General features: G+C 39.4%; 1 protein-coding gene across 1 annotated transcript in view; it reads right to left on the reverse strand.

Moving 5' to 3' along the window:
- The window catches only part of LOC126100961 (uncharacterized), a 239,951-nt gene that overhangs the window by 18,637 nt on the left and 204,431 nt on the right, over positions 1–16,883 (reverse strand). The window contains exons 21-23 of the mRNA XM_049911623.1: positions 9,613–9,741; positions 9,387–9,520; positions 3,288–3,381 (exon numbers count right to left, since the gene is read on the reverse strand). Coding sequence (XP_049767580.1) covers positions 3,288–3,381; positions 9,387–9,520; positions 9,613–9,741 — 357 coding nt within the window. The remainder of the gene's footprint in view (positions 1–3,287; positions 3,382–9,386; positions 9,521–9,612; positions 9,742–16,883) is intronic.

Here is a 16,883-nt window from a genome sequence, read left to right on the forward strand (position 1 = left end):
TAAAGGAACAATAAAGGACACTGGCCATGCTTCAATGAAACAATTAAATAGATTAGGGAACTATATCTGAAGATGTAAAATTGAATGGGCTTATGGTTGTGCACATTTGACCACAAATGTTGTATAGTTGTACTAGTTCTCATTATATGATAAATAAATAAATAACAGCTACATTGATTCTGTTTTAAGGCAAAGAATAACCGTTTGAGTGAATGTAAGTAGTGCAAATTACTACAAAAAACTGTCATTAGTTATATATGTAATATTAAGCTTAGGTATTCGTGCTGACCTCTTTTTTATGGCATGTAAATGAGTATTTGATGTATTTACAGTTATGAACTGTATATCTATATACATAACAATACAAAGGCATCATTTTCAACATAGTGTGATACTAAAAACAAAGGAAATTTCATGTTACCCTTCTCATAGATTAAAACTATATTCCCATGCATTCAGTATATGACTAGAAAAACTTATAATAAGTTGACAGTCTTTGTAGATTAATGTAAGAAACTGGTACCGGTCCTAATATTCATAAATGGAAATAGATGTAGGTTTTTCTTTGCCCTTTGTACATCTATTAATTATATTACCTACATCGACGTGTCCTCTTCACATTAACTCAATGATTTATGAACACAATGAGATGATAAAATTCTAATCCTGACTTTGAATGTTACTATTCTGTAATTTCTAATTATTACTGGTAGATGTTTATGAGCTGCTTACAGCCAGTTTTAAAGACTCTCAGTTATTATTGCATTTACACCTACCCACAAACCAACCCCCCCCCCCCCCACCCCCCCCCCCCCCCCCCCCCCCCACACACACACACAGTGTCATTTTCATTACTTTCTTTACAATATTTTTTATTAAACATCCAAAGCACAATGTTTACTCATACTAAAATATTTTAATTTTTTTCCCTGCAGTTTGTAGTGAAAATATCCAAATCAAAAGTGAGGGTAATCTTGTTAGCGATCCAAAAACAGTTGCAGACACATTCAACTACAATTCTTTTAACAGTAACAGAAAAAATAGGTTTACAAGGGTCCATGAAGCAAGCCATCAATCTTTTGAAAGCTAGAGTACCTGGATTAGTGCAACACATGACGGCAAAAACAGTCACTGTTCAAGAAATTGAAAGAGTTATTAAATCCCTGAAAAGTAAAAACTCTGCTGGAATTGACAACATTTCTAACAAATTATTAAAATACTGCTCCAGCCATGTAAGTAAAGTCCTTTGCCACAATTTTTGATGCATCACTTAAGCAAGGAATAGTTCCTGAGAGGCTTAAGTATGCAGTTGTAAAACTGCTGTATAAGAAGGGGGATAAGATGGATACTGCTAACTATAGGCCAATATCACTACTGACAAGCTTTTCAAAAGTTTTAGAGAAACTAATGCATGCCAGGATAGTTAAGCATCTCAGTGAACACAATAGCTTCAGCAAAAGTCAGTTTGGTTTTCAGAAAGGTTTGTCAACACAAGATGCAATTTTTTCATTTACTGGCAAACTCTTGGAATCTATCAACAAAAAACTGAAAGTGATTGGCATATTTTGTGACCTAACAAAAGCATTTGACTGTGTAAATCACCAAATTCTTTTACAAAAAGCTGCACATCTCGGTGTAAGTGGTGCAGCAGGGAAATGGCTCGACTCATATCTGTCAAAGTCAAGATGGTGTCCCAATATCTTCAGAATGGGGTACCATCACATGTGGAGTGCCGCAGGGCTCAGTTCTGGGCCCCCTACTTTTTATTATATTTATAAATGATCTTCCTCTCTCTACGGAATATTGTAGATTCACCATTTTTGCAGATGACACTACACTACTTATTGATAATTCGGAAGATAAGCTTGAGGTAATGGCAAATAAGGTTTTAAATGAAACGGTGAACTGGTTCAACATTAATGGTCTTATTTTAAATTACTGTAAAACAAACTACATTCAGTTCCACAAAACATCCAAAGATGAGGAAATATTTGTAAAGGTAGGTGAGCAGACAATAAACAGGTTAGATTCCTCAAAATACCTAGGCTTGCATATTGATAGCAAACTGAATTGGTCCAACCACATCGTGGATCTGTGCAAAAGACTAAGTTCAGTAACATATGCATTGCGCATTTTTTCTTCTTATAGAAATATGGAAACCATGAAGTCAGCATATTATGGTTACTTTCATGCAATTATGGCATTTGGAATTATATTTTGGGGAAATCAGCCACTGGCTAAAACAGTACTGTGTGTACAAAAAAGAGCCATAAGGATCATGTGTGGAGTCCATCCTAGAGCCACATGCAGGAATCTTTTTAAGAAGCTTGAAATACTTACATCCACTGCGCAATATATATTCTCACTGATGTGCTTCATAAGGAAAGAAAAATCCATCTTTAAGCTGAATAGTGCATATCACAGTCACAATACTAGAAGGAGACATGATATCCACTATGAACACCCAAATCTAAGTATGGTGCAGAAAGGAGTCCATTTCAGTGGCTGTAAGATTTTTAATGCCCTCCCTTCAAGAATTAAGTGTTTGATAGATGATGATCTCCTGTTAAAAAAACCTTAAGGCAGTTCCTATTGCAAGGATCATTTTATACATTAGAAGAGTTCCTGAACTACAGTGTTTAACATCTCTTGTATTGTAAATTGCAAATGTATGCCCAAATTTGTATTTGTAATACCAAATATTTTTATTGTAAACATATATTTTGCAATATTTATTTCTTTTGTAACACTTATTATTTTATAATCTTTATCTCTCTCTAAAACGTATTTTTTGTAGTGGGACCTAAGTTACTGTTCACTGTTTTTAGTTTTGTAATCTCTATCTATATCTAAAATGTATTTTTTTGTAGTGGGACCTAAGTTACTGTTTACTGTTTTTGTTTTGTTTTATTTATTACCATAAATTCTGGCCAAAGCTTGTAAAATTGACAACGTTCCATATCCTGTGATACTGTCACAACATGGATCACCGGAACAAGAGATAATAAAATTATGCAGTTTCTTACAGAAAAATACAGCAAAAAACAGAGTAGTAAAATCATTTACATGGAGACTACAAGGATTACATCTGCACCATAGACAGGATGAATATTGCACTAAATCAGATTCTTCTATAAAAATTATAGCGATAAAACAACACAACATCAGAGGGTATTTTTCCTATGTGGGAAACAGAAATTAAACATGAAGGGCAGTTGCTAAGTAGACCTACTTAATACTTAACTATGATGAAAATGAACCATGAGTTATCAAAAATGTCTGCACACCTCATACTGGCCTGTTAACATATCAACTTCTACTTCACCCACTGTTACTCCATAAATAGGATATTGATCCAACTTCTCTTCCATACCTTGATACCTGTGAACAAAAGACTTTCTTATAATTTCTAATTGTCAAGACATTATTTTTTTGCAAGATATAAGGAACAATGAAATAAACAGCTAAACAGTAATGGTCTTTGTAAACCCCTTCACCCCAAATATCTATCTGATCATTGATATATTTTAAATGAAATTGCAGTATTAGGTTGTAGCAAATCTTATAAACAGAGTAAAAATAGTTCAAATAATGCAGCTGAATAGTAATTCAGAATATGTAAATAAGCACCTACAACCACTGTCTACCACAAGAACGAATGCTGCCTGTTGGTGTTGCAGGTTGGAGGCTAGGATAGATTGCTATTCATTGCTACCATTTTATGGGAAAATCTGTGGGATGGGAATATGTGGTGGAGAATTGCAGCAGCTACTAGTAGCTGTCATGTACATTGGGTTGTCATTTCGGTTGTAAGAACTGGACTGTTGAATTATTGAGACGCACTCACTCAGTGATACCTGTAAGTGCAGCGATAATTCACAGAACAGGCAAGGAGATTTCTCTACAAAAGGGCTCCAGTGGTGTTATCAAGAACATAACTAGATGCAGTGCATTGTCATAACAGGTGCACTGCTATCTTGTGTAAATAGCTGTCATTTTGGTAGCAGTTTCATTCACAGCCCAGCCATTCTAGCAAGACTTGGAGCTATGCTAGATGAGGGGATCACATGGATCTGCCAGTAGCTGTCACAAGTTCAGGTCTCCATCATGGTACCAGATTCCTACTTTAAGTCCACCTTACAAACTTAGTGTCCTGGCACTGGGCACTGGGCTCACTCCATCAGCAAGATAAGCTGCTGCCCCTGGGGCAGCAGGTTGTATCCCACACACAGCAGCCATCTTCCATCATCATGGAGTGTGCACCACACTTCAGTGGCTGGTGAGACCCAGTCATTCATCACAGTGCTGGCTGCCACAGAAAGCTGCCCCACCATCTTCATACACCACTAACATGAGGTGTTTGCAGTGTGGCTCCTGCAACAGGGTTGCATGCCACATATTGAGCACAGGTGTCAACAGCGTGGGGCATGCATGTTGCAGACAGGTGGCTGTATGCTGATCATCATCTCTTCAGTCACCCAGCTCTCCCCATGTGGAGTGTGGATCGAGGGGGGGGGGGGGGCAATTCACTATCCTGACATAGCACAAAACACAAATATACAAGTAAAACAAAGTGTTAATTTTGTCATCCGAGTTTCTCTGGGCCTCTACTCCCCTTATACTCTGTCCCAATCCTCCCCTGACTGCCATCCTGACATCATAGCCATCCCTCCAGCCCCAAGGCTGCTATGGGAGGTTGTGTCCCAGGGGTTTATCAGAGTGAAGGACATAACAATATGAATTAGGATAGACTGCTGCTGAACATTTGAAATATGTGTTGAACAGCAGGCAGACTTATTTAATAGTAGACTATTAGATCTCCATCCTGGATTTTCCACTGCTTTACAAAGAGTACATGTTATGGCACGGACCCTGGAATTGGTGAAGCTCATTAGCTGTTTTTATGTTCCAAACTTTTTTTCCCCACTTTTCACTTTGTTTGTCCATATTGTTGTGATACACTGTAAGTCTTCTGTCACTAATTATACATATTTGATAAAAAAAACTATGATTTCAAGGTAGAACTATGTTAGTTCACTACATGTCTCATTCTGTGCGATGAAAAAAGTTTGGTACCTAAAAACATGCTTATGTTTCATAAATAGAGCAGTAGTGTGACCACCAGGATATGGCTAGATGAGAGGAAATGCAGATGCCAACAGAAATGTGAAGAACTATCCTACTGATAATGGCTTAAAATGAAAAAGGCAAAATGCATCTAGGAAAAATAAAATACAGTGCAGCAAGAAAGGACAGTTTTTTTATTTACAATACACATATTCCTGTGCCTGCTGTGGAGGATGGTTATGCAAAAAACACATTTACTGTACTTATTTTCTATTCTCTGTTGAACAGGGAGGGGCAAAAATTACATTGATTATGGATCCTTTTCCATACACAGTTGTAGTAATAATGATTACAAAAATACAAATGTTAACTAAAACGAGCAGAAAGATTTATATGTTCTGTATCTACACCTATGCTCTGCAAACCTCTGTGAAGTACATGGCAGAGGGTACGACCTGCTGTACCAACTATTAGAGCTTTTTCCCATTCCATTCATGTATGAGCACAGGAAAAATGATTGTTTAAATGCCTCTGTGTATGCTGTAATTAATCTAATCTTATCTTTACAATTCCCATGGGTGTAGTTTATTGGGGGTTGCAGTATATTCCTAGAGTCATTATTTGAAGCTGGTTCTTGAAACTTTGTCAGTAAACTATCTCAGGATAGTTTCCATCTTTCTTCAAGAATATGCCAGTTCAGTTCTTTCAACAACTCAGTGACACTCTCACAGGTCATACAAACCTATGACAATTCATGCTACGCTCCCCTGAATACATTCAGTATCTCCTGCTAGTCCTATTTCATACAGGTCCCACATACTTGCGCAATATTCTAGAATGGGCCACACAAGTGATTTGTAAGCAAGTCTTGCACTCAAGTATAAGTGGCATTCAAAAAGAAATGAGCCGGAGGCATAATTACAGAAACCAGTACCTGTATGGTAGAAGTATTGACCCTGGCTGTTGAGACACTTGTCCCACTGTGACACAAGGCAGTGAATGGCTATCTCATAAAATTCCTGGTGCTTCAATGTGAACCAGTTCCACTTGTACAGCTGGACATCGTTGTCCACATGCGTGCAGGGAAGGTTATGCTGACATTCTTCTTTGACCAAGGACTCCTACTGATTCACTTCTGTGTAGTATGGGGCAAAAGTGAATGCCCAGCATTACTCGCAAACCCTCACCACACTTTGCCAAGTGATCAAATCAAAACGACCAGGTAATCTCAACCATGGGGCAACCATGGGGTCATTCTGCTCCATGACAATGCAAAGCCTCATACAGCCAACACAGTCACAGGACTCCTGCAGAAATTTGAATGGGAGGTTCTTGGCCACCCTCCATACAGTACAGACCACTCTCCCTGTGATTACTCCACTTTTGGTCCCCTTAAAAAGCCTCTGAGGGACAAACAATTCACCTTGGACAATGACATCCAACTGTAGGTGTGAAACTGGTTGACATTACAGCCCCAGAAATTTTATGAGAGAGCCATTTACTGCCTTGTGTCATGGAGGGACAAGTGTCTCAACAGCCAGGATCAATAGTTCTAACATACAGGTACTGGCTTCTGTAATTATGCCTCTGGCTCATTTCTTTTTGAACACCCCTTATATTTGTATGTGCTTACAGATTTATGGATTCTAATTGTGATTCATTAATATTATATTCATAGGATACTATGTTCTTTTTTTTCATTTTATGAAATGCACAGTTATACATTTTGAACATTTAAATCAAGTTTCCAATCATTGCACAGCTTTGAAATCTTATCAAGGTCTGACTGAATATTAGCCAGCTTCATGCAGACTGTACTTCATTGCAGATAACTGCATCATGAACAAAAAGTTTGAGGTTACTATTAATATTGTCTGCAAGACCATTAATATACTGCATGAACAGCAAGGAACCCAACACACTTCGCTATGATTGACTCATGTATTCCTTATGCATTTATTAGCAGAAATGCAAGTTGAACTGAACAGTACCCTCACCAAAGGTAACAAAAGCACTATATATGTTTTATGTTAAAGTGTGGTTGTTTGCAACTACCAATAGTTACCATCAAAAGAAAGCATTGTGTGCCTGACTGACAATGCTACACAGAGCAATACACACTGTCATGTAATGAACTGTTATGTCAGTCTAGAGGCAGGTTCTTTCCAATGACCTTCATAAAGCAACATTTCCCATCTGCAATGTAGTTTCCAGAATTACACGTCAAGAATAACTATGAAAAGAGAGTTGAAACTATGCTTTGCACTTCCACAAAGCAGTGTAGTAAAGCATTAAAGTGTGATCATATGGGATATCAAACAAAACTTGTGACTGGATTGAGGATTTCTTGGTAGGGAGGACATAGCATGGTATCTAGAATGGAGAGTCGACAGCAAAAGTAGAAATACATACATTCAAGTGTGCCCCATGGAAATGTATTGGCACCATTGGTGATCATGTTATACATTAATGAGCTGTCAGACAATAAATATCATAACCACAGACATTTTGCAGATGATACAGTCATCTATAATGAAGCACAGACTAAGAAATGGCTGCTCTAATATTCAGTCAGATCTTAATAAGATTTGAAAATGGTGCATAAATTGACATTTTCTTAAAATGTAGTGTCCTACAGCAACAAAGTCAATGAGTCACAGCTGGAATTAGTCAACTCACATAAACATCTTGGTTCAATGATTTCTATATGTATGAAATGGGAAGGTCACACAGGCTCAGTCATGTGTAATGTAGCTGACAGATCTAGATCTTTCAGAATGCAGGTGTAGATATCAGTGTAACAGCCATGTGTACCAAATGTAGCATGGTTTCATTAGCTTCAAAGGCCATCATCAGATACCAGTCTATTGCCATCAAAAAGGTAAGAAACTGACAAAATTTGGAAACAATGTTGTGAATGAAAATGTGTTACAGAATTCACAGAGTGAAATCGTCTCGACACCTGAACTTGTGATAAAACAAGAAATATATTAGAAAGGCATAAAAAATATAAAGAGGAAAAAGAGATGTGGAAAGGAGAATCATACAAGATGAAGCAAATTAGGTTACAGCTTCATATAATGTGACACCAAATATGAAATCAGATATATAACAATTATCTTAATGTTAATAATGAAACAAACTGAACGTTTAAATGAATAAAAATAAACTGCTAAGATGATGTATGTACTTCCAGTAAAACAACAAAATACAATCAGCTTACAGTAACTTAGTGTAAAAAAATAAATAAATACAAAATAAAGTAAATGAAAAAGATGCCTCAACTAATGTAAAAATTAAGGGAAATAATAGTATGTGGTGAAGTTTAATTGTGTTTGATTTAAAATTATGTGACCTATGGATAATCAGGATCAACAATCATCCGGTACATATTTCTCTACAACTTCTCACACTGTCTGACCCAACGAACTCATTCATTTAATTTGGTATTTGTTTTATTGTAATTTTCAGTATATTTTAAATGACATAGTCATTTGTTTATTTAGCATATCTCTGTAATAATGAGTAAATTCAGCAGGAGAACACTGATACAAAAATATAAAAAGGTATTAAAATTTGCAAGATTTTGAAGCCAATGGCTCCTTCTTCTGACAGAAGGGTTGAAGGGGAAGGATGAGAGATGAAAGAAAAGGTCTGGGAGGTTTAGGAAATGTGGAGAGTTCAGAAAAGTCACCCAGAAGCACGGGTAAGGTGAGACTTACCAGATGGTATAAGAAGGAAAGACTTTCTCAACCATCTGGTAAGTCTCTCCAAACTCTCCCCATTTCCTAAATCTCACCAGACTTTGTCGTTCGTCTCTCTTCCTGCCCCTTCAACCCTTCTACCAGAAGAAGGCGCCACTGGCTCTGAAAGCATGCAAAATTTCAGTGACTTTATATATGTGTGTTCCCCTGTCACCATATAGTGAGTAAATTTTTTATCTGTCCAACAACAAAATACATATTTTGTGATTTTTGAAACAGGTGACTCATACATAATCCCTTTTCGAAAGTAGCTTACAAATTTGGTAATTTCTGTCATGATGATAGTCTGTTATTATATAGCAATGGTCTCACATGGTTAAATGTGAGTCATATGCATTAACTACAGCAGAACATCTATAGTTTTTCTTTTGTTGATCAATATGAAACTGTCCTACAAAGTGCTGCTGAAAGACTCCATTAACATCAAAAGTCAAACAGATTTAATGCATAGATATTTTCTGGTATTTTTGTTACATTAAAACATAAATAATTAAGTTCCAAAATTGTAATACTGCACTTTCCAGGCTATTTAGTAAAATGAATGAGAATACATACATCATGAAACTTGCAGAGAGATCTACAAATTCTGCATTAGCTTGGGCTATAAGTTCTTGCCATGTTGGGTTTGTCATTTTTCTTCGTATGGGAGCCAGTCTTTGCTTGAGTATCTCACAAGCACGCAGTGTTGCCTGTAAATGTTAATTCTAGTCACATGAAGATAAAAATACAAAGGAAATTATCAAAGGCAATTATTTTCTCATGAAATTGTGCATTTACTTACATATGCACAGCATTCACTAGTTTGACTTCCTCCTGTTGTAAAGTTATTGGGAGATGTAAAGTTAGTGGTTGGCCTTATGTTTACAAGATCCACTGAAATTCCCAAAGTACATGCAGCAACTTGGGCAACCTAAAACAGTTCATTTTTGTATTCAAACATTTTATGTCCCTAATGATCTTCATTTAACACAAAATGGTATCATGGTTCAAATATAAAGTACAATAATAATACATTTATTAGATGTGATAAAAAATGTGAAATACATATCTCATTTTTTTGTGTATCCAGTCCAGTCCAGCAGCAATCTTATTTTCTTACAGAAGAAAATGGTCTGCTAAGCTCATAAATGCTGCTCATACCGTGTAGGAAAATGTGCATTTAGATTCTGTTGGCCTGTATTTAGGTTCCATGGGCATTACTACTGCCACTACCATGGCCTTGGATAAGGCCTCTGACCTTGAAAGCACCTCATGCACCTTGGTGTCTGATAACATGACAGCATTTATGTCCTGTGACTTCTAATGACAAGATTCAATACCTCGCAGTGTGATTTTTCACCTGGCCTCCAACAGCCATGCAGAATGCTTTAACGATACCTTCAAAACTGACATCCACAAGAAAACTTTGTCTAACACTTCACCTAATACCCTCTGTAGTTTTCTAGCAACTTACAGGGCCACCCCTGTTGAGGGCCATAGTCTGGTGGAGCAGTGTGCAGGCTGACCTCATCACACCCTCTTGGGTGTGCTGTCCTCAATTCTGATGTTGATACTGTTTCACATCATCATCAAGACCTCTCCTTTCTAGGTGGGCTGCTTGGTGTGTGCCATCAGTTTGGGCACCACCTGGAGAGATGATCTCCATCTGCCACAGGTCTGTGATATATACTACATACAGCCTTTGATCACGAACTTCTGTGGCATAATTGAAATCAACCATGCTTCTGCCATTATGGTGAGCAGCTGCTTGCTCCTCCATTCCTGGAGCACTTTCTGATCCCATGTTGATTTATCCACCTACAATAGAGCTTCATCCTGCCTTAGCCTTCCACAGCAATGCCCATCAACATCGACCCATTGCCTTCTCCAGTGGCAGCTCCTCATGGCCACATACCACATGTCTTCTCCCAAACAGTAAATGCTTCAGAATTGGGAGCAGAGGGTGTAGTGCAGGATGTTCATTTCATTTTCATTAAAAACAAGATATTTTAAAAAGTTAAGAGGAAAACCTGGGACAATTAAGAGAAAACAATGGAACACCAGCTGCAATGACAAAATTTAATGGATATTACCTTTACATCATGCAGTCAGATGATCCCAAATAACTTTTTACAATTATTCTGCACTACTTGCTCCATATTTTTCACTTTTATGTATTTTATCTAGAAGTGTCTTTTCAGTTGAATACTCATGCAATGTTTCTTTATCTTTAGTGTCTTCACAATGTCAGACCTTCCACCATGTCCAATAGCAAAGTGTGATTTATATAGTTTCTCCACTGCCAGTGGCAAAAGTAAAGCCACTTTTTGTATTACTGTTAATGTTATGTTTTCATTTTGGTATGATGGAACAGTGAACATGAATTGGCACTACCAACAGTGCAAAACATTATTAGTAAATACACAAAGATTGTAGAGCAAGTTTTACCAGTAGCTCACCCTGCATATATACTCACACAATACACCAAATTGAAAATAATACATCCAGGAGTGTAAAATACCTTAGCCAAGCAACATTACTATTGACACCCATGTTGTAACTACCCAGAAGTTTGCTATGTTCAGAACCACCTGCAGACAAAACCACACCAAATTCTGGCATATAAGCTTGTTCAGGGTCAGTATGAATCACTTGCAATTCAATCCATGTAATCCATGGTGTAATGTCACCTATCAAGCAGATAAAAACAACAACATTTCTCAATGACTGAACATGCAAAATTAAGTACTATTGATTATAATATGACATCTCCTGTCAAAAAAAAAAAAAAAAATTACTTGCAATTATGCTTCATCTACCTGATACATTTGCAAGTTACAGTGACAAGTTGTTAACAGTTTGGCTAAGGTTTTTATATCATAGACCCTGTTAGTCATATGCAGCCCTTTGATATGCATTGGACCAGGAAGTTTCATATTAGCGCACAGTCCGCTGCAGAGTGAAAATCTCATTCTGGAGACTTACAATAGTTTGCACAGTTCCTTTGTACATCTCTTTCTGTGAATAAATTGGGGCGAACCCCATTGATTAGTGTGTGGATCATCTTCTACAAAATTCTCCAATATTTCCCACTAAATATTGCACTATGGACTGGCATCTGTCTTATTAACCAGTATTGTCCTTTGCTGGAATGCCATAACAACATCTTCCAATAAGGCTACATTTATTTTCATTGTATCTTAAAGTGAGGAACATCCTTCTCACTGTTTGAAATGTGGTATTCCATCACTCACTCAGTCTACAAAATACCTTTGCCTCTTGCATCCACTCAGCGTGCACTACTTCAATCCCGATCACAGGCATATCCTACCCCATCAGAGGCCAGCCCACCAGTTAAAATACAGAAGAAGATCAATAAGAAATGCAACACACATTTGTATCTGAAAGCAGGTTTGTTTCATTCAGGATTCCAATACACCTTATTATTCCTCACTCTTTTGGCTACAAAACCCCATTTATCAACATTACCTCCATTTGATGCAACAGCCTTACACCACCTTACATCTCATTGCATCAGTATCTTTCCCCATCATCCATGTACTGCTTCCCATGAAGTCCATCTATCATTGGGCAAAAAATATGGAAGTTGGAAGGTGGGAGGTATGAGATGTATGGTGGACAAGGAAGAGCAGTCCAATGAAGTTTTGTGAGCTTCTGATGACTGTATCAATGCTACCAACAGAGACATCCAGTTGTGCAGAAGTGTTTGATTGTGATCCCTTGATTACCTCAAATGAGAGTGTCTGCATGTTCCAGCATTGCAGGATCCACAAGCACACATAGCTTGACAGCACACAGGAGACTGGACAGGTCAGCATGACCTTGTTGTGATGATGACAGATGTCTCATCCAATGGCTCACCATGCTTTAGTTTGCTGCCAGGTCAAAATAGAGATTCTGCAAGTGCCTATCAATATCTGTGGTTCTCTGTTTTTCTGGTGAAAGAAACTCAATAACAGCTCTCTGCTTGGAATGCACCACTGTTACAGATTGCACTGTGAAGGCTACTGTGCTACCACCTGTCGGACCTTCACAGAACTATAGGAACAGAAATGAGAACATTCCATGATGTCCCACAACAAATTTTGCATTTTTTCAACTGAAATTAGCTCAGGAAAATGTGTTGCATTACTTACTGAACTCCCCTCTTAGTTATGTCATGTATGAGCTCTGCTGCAACTGCTGCATAGACTTCTATGTGTGCATATCATCAACAATCTGTTCATCTGTATGAATGGACACTGCAAAAGCAGAGAGGGAAAGGGCAGGAGGGTGGAGGGAGGGAAAGGAGGGTGCAGAAAAGGACAAGAGGTTGGAGGGAGGGACAGGATGTAGAGGGAGGGAGAGGGAGGGAGGGGGAGGGAGGGACAGGAGGAGGGAGGGAGGGATGGGAGAGGGAGAGGTGGGCAATTGGGGATGTGGGAGAGCAGCAAGGGTGTGGGAGGTGAAACAGGATGCAGGAGGGGAAGGAGGATGCAGGAAGGGAGGGAGCATGTGGGAGCGTAGAGACAGGAGGGAGAAGGAAGGGTGGAGTGACTGACAGGAGGAGGAGGGATGCATTGGGTGGGGGAAGGAATAACAAGAGGGGGAGGGATTGGCGGTAAGGGAGAGGGAAGGAGGGATGGGAGGGTAAGGGATGGAAGGGTTGCGACAGCAGGTGAAGGAGGGGTTCAGAGGGGAGAGATGGAGCAGGAGGCAAGGGGGCAGGAAGGGAGCGAGAAGGCGGGACAGGTGAGAGGGTAGGAACACAAAGGGGGAGGGACCAAAGGAGAGGGAGAATGCTCACACAGTGGAGGGAAGAAAAGTGAGAAAGCATTACGTGATCCATATGGGGAAGGAGTGGCTTGGACAGGAGGGATAAGGTGAGACATTGGGGAATGGGTTAGCAGAAATTTAAGGCAGGGTGATGATGATGATGATGTTTGGTTTGTGGGGTGCTCAACTGCACAGTCATCAGCACTCGTGCAAAGTCCCAATTATCACACAGTCCAATTTTTTTCACATTCCAATCTAACCTCTGTCACAAATGGTGACGATGATGATGATGAAATGATGAGGACAACACAAACACCCAGTCCCTGGGCAGAGAAATTCACCAGCCCGGCTGGGAATTGAATCCTGGACCCTGTGATCCAGAGGCAGCAATGCTAGCTGCTAGGCCACTTAGGTCAGTATGATTGGAAGACCAATGGATACGCTGGAGAGACAATTGCCACCTACATGATTCAGAGAAACTAGTGTTGGAAAGGATTACCTAAATGGCTTGCTTAGTGAAGCAGCTGTTGAAGTCATCTGTGTTGTAGCATGCAGCATGTTCGGCAACTGGATGGTCCAGTTTGCCATTTGCAACAATTTGATGTAGGAAAGTAGACAGTTGGTTACTTCTCATGTCCACATGAAATGCTGCACTGTAACTGCAGCATAGCTGATATATAACATGGGTGCTTTCACGCGTGATCCTGCCTTCTACAGGGTAGGAAATGCCTGAATGCACTGCAGTAAGAGGTGGTGTGTGGGTGTATAGGACCTGCAACTGTGTCTGCCTCAACAAACTCTGAAAACTTTCCTTTGTCCTAGCTAAACTCCAGTCACATGTCCTCTTTCTGAAATCTTGGCTGGTACATGGTATACCTCATAACAAGCTTACTATTGAAACTGGCATCTTGGACTGTCAGCGACCCTACCATAAGAATCTTCACCTTTTTCAATTCCATGAGACCCTCACTCTCACCGATCTGCTTCTTTGTAACCATACAATTGAAGCTCAAACCATATTTGACAGCATCTACTGCTTTCACAAAATCCTTTTACTCTGTGATCACAATTTCCTGTATGTTATTTCTGCAATATAACTCTTGCCCTTCAACAGTTATTACAGCATTCCCACCACCATCTGTGGAAGCTGTCCCAGAATTCCTGCCCTATGCCCACATGGCATGGCATTACCTATAGTCAAGAATAAGATTACTACTACAATAAAGCTCCCTGCCATACCACATTGCTCCCTGATCATGTCTTGCTGACCTATTCTGCCTTCTGCATACCCAAAATTTCCTCCAACCTCCATGAAGCACACCAAACACCCATAATGTAACACTGTTATCAACCTTCCTGTCAAAACTCTGAAATATGTGGAAGTCTCAGAACTTTCTATTTGCCGTCACCATTAGCCCTAAATCTAAGTTCAACCAGACCTGACTTTACTTTACTTGTTTTCTATAGTGCAACCATTTCTTCACTACTCACTCCATTAACAATACTGAACCAACACCTCACACAGAACCATGTTTAAAACAGTACCAAGCTCCCTCCAGCCATGATCCCCCACCCTTTTCATCCAGTTGTCCTTTCACGAGTTTCTCACTTCTAATCTGGCCTCACCTTCCTTTCCTAAATCCTTCCCCATTGAGTTCAACATCACATCAATGGCACACACAGCTATCTATAACCTGAAAACCAATCCAGACCTAATCATTCTTCCTGCAGACAAAAGTGACACAGTGATTATGGATGTTGTGGCTGAGGGTCTTTGCCAGTTTTCCTGTACCTCTGCATACAAACCTTACAACCATGATCCCATCTCAGCAATCCAGCAGACCTCCAGTAGCTCCCCAAGCCCTTACATCTACATTACTACTCTGCAATTCACTCTAGAATGCCTGGTAGGGGGTTCTCCAAACCACCTTCAGACTATTTCCCTACCCATTCCATTCTCTAATAGCACCTGGGAAAAATGAAAACTTAAATCTTTCTATATGACTCTGATTTCTCTTACTTTATTATGATGATCATTTCTCCCTATATAGATTGGTGACAATACAATATTTTCACATTCAGAGGAGAGTTGGTGATCAAAATTTTGTGAAAAGTTTGACCATAGTGAAAAATACTTTTGTTTATGTTGTGACTCGCCGATCATTCAAAGTGCCGCCGCGCAATTATGCGTGTCCTCTATGTGCGGCGCTGTCTGCCAGCCATGCAGCAGCTGCGCCACCTAAGTGGCCAACCGAGCAGTGGCCGCTAGACTGGGACTCAGTGCTCATTCGAATGCTAACGTGAACACATGTCTTACTTGTCAACGTACTCTGTGACTTATATGTGTTGTGTCGTTCAGAAATATATGTGTTAAACTTGAAGTTCTAACAATTGGCGACAAGGATGGGATTTTTCCTTTTCCCCATTGACTCACAGGGTTCCATGGCTGCCGTCAAGCAACTTTTGCAAAATCTCCTTGAACAGCAAACGCTTCTAACAGCGGCGATTCGCGATTTCATTGCGGCGTCAAATGCAGGGCGTTTCTCGTCGTTGGCTGTACCTCCTTTTCCTCCTTACAACGAGACTGTGGAAGACTGGTCTGATTATGAAAAATGTCTTCGACAGCACTTCTTGGCATTTCATGTCATGGACACAACAACACATATAAGTCACAGAGTACGTTGACAAGTAAGACATGTGTTCACATTAGCATTCGAATGAGCACTGAGTCCCAGTCTAGTGGCTGCTGCTCGGCTGGCCGCTTAGGTGGTGCAGCTGCTGTATGGCTGGCAGACAGCGCCGAACGTAGAGGACGCAGGTAATTGCGCGGTGGCACTTTGAATGATCGGCGAGTCACAACAGTTTATTGCTACCCCAACTTGCTTATCATACATGTCACACTCTCTCATTTCATTGAACTTTTCTGGACTTTTTCAATGCCCTCTGGCAATCCTATCTAGTAAGAATCCCATACCACACAACAATGCTCTAGCAGAGGATAGACAAGCACAGTGTAGGCAGTCTCTTTAGTAAACCTGTTGACTCTTATAAGCATTCTGCCAATATAACACAGTCTTGCTTTGCCGTCCCTGCATTATCTATGTGATAATTTAAGTTCTTTGTTATTGTAATTCCTAGGTCTTTAGTTGAATTGACAGCTTTTAAATTAGTATATTTGTTATATAACAAAAATTTAATGGATTCCTTTTTATACTCATGTGTATGGCCTCACACTTTTCCTTATTCAGAAACAACAGATATAGTGTCTAAGTCATTTTGTTACTGGTTTTGATCTTT

This window comes from Schistocerca cancellata, chromosome 9, assembly GCF_023864275.1.
Source record: "Schistocerca cancellata isolate TAMUIC-IGC-003103 chromosome 9, iqSchCanc2.1, whole genome shotgun sequence".
Classification (NCBI taxonomy): domain Eukaryota; kingdom Metazoa; phylum Arthropoda; class Insecta; order Orthoptera; family Acrididae; genus Schistocerca; species Schistocerca cancellata.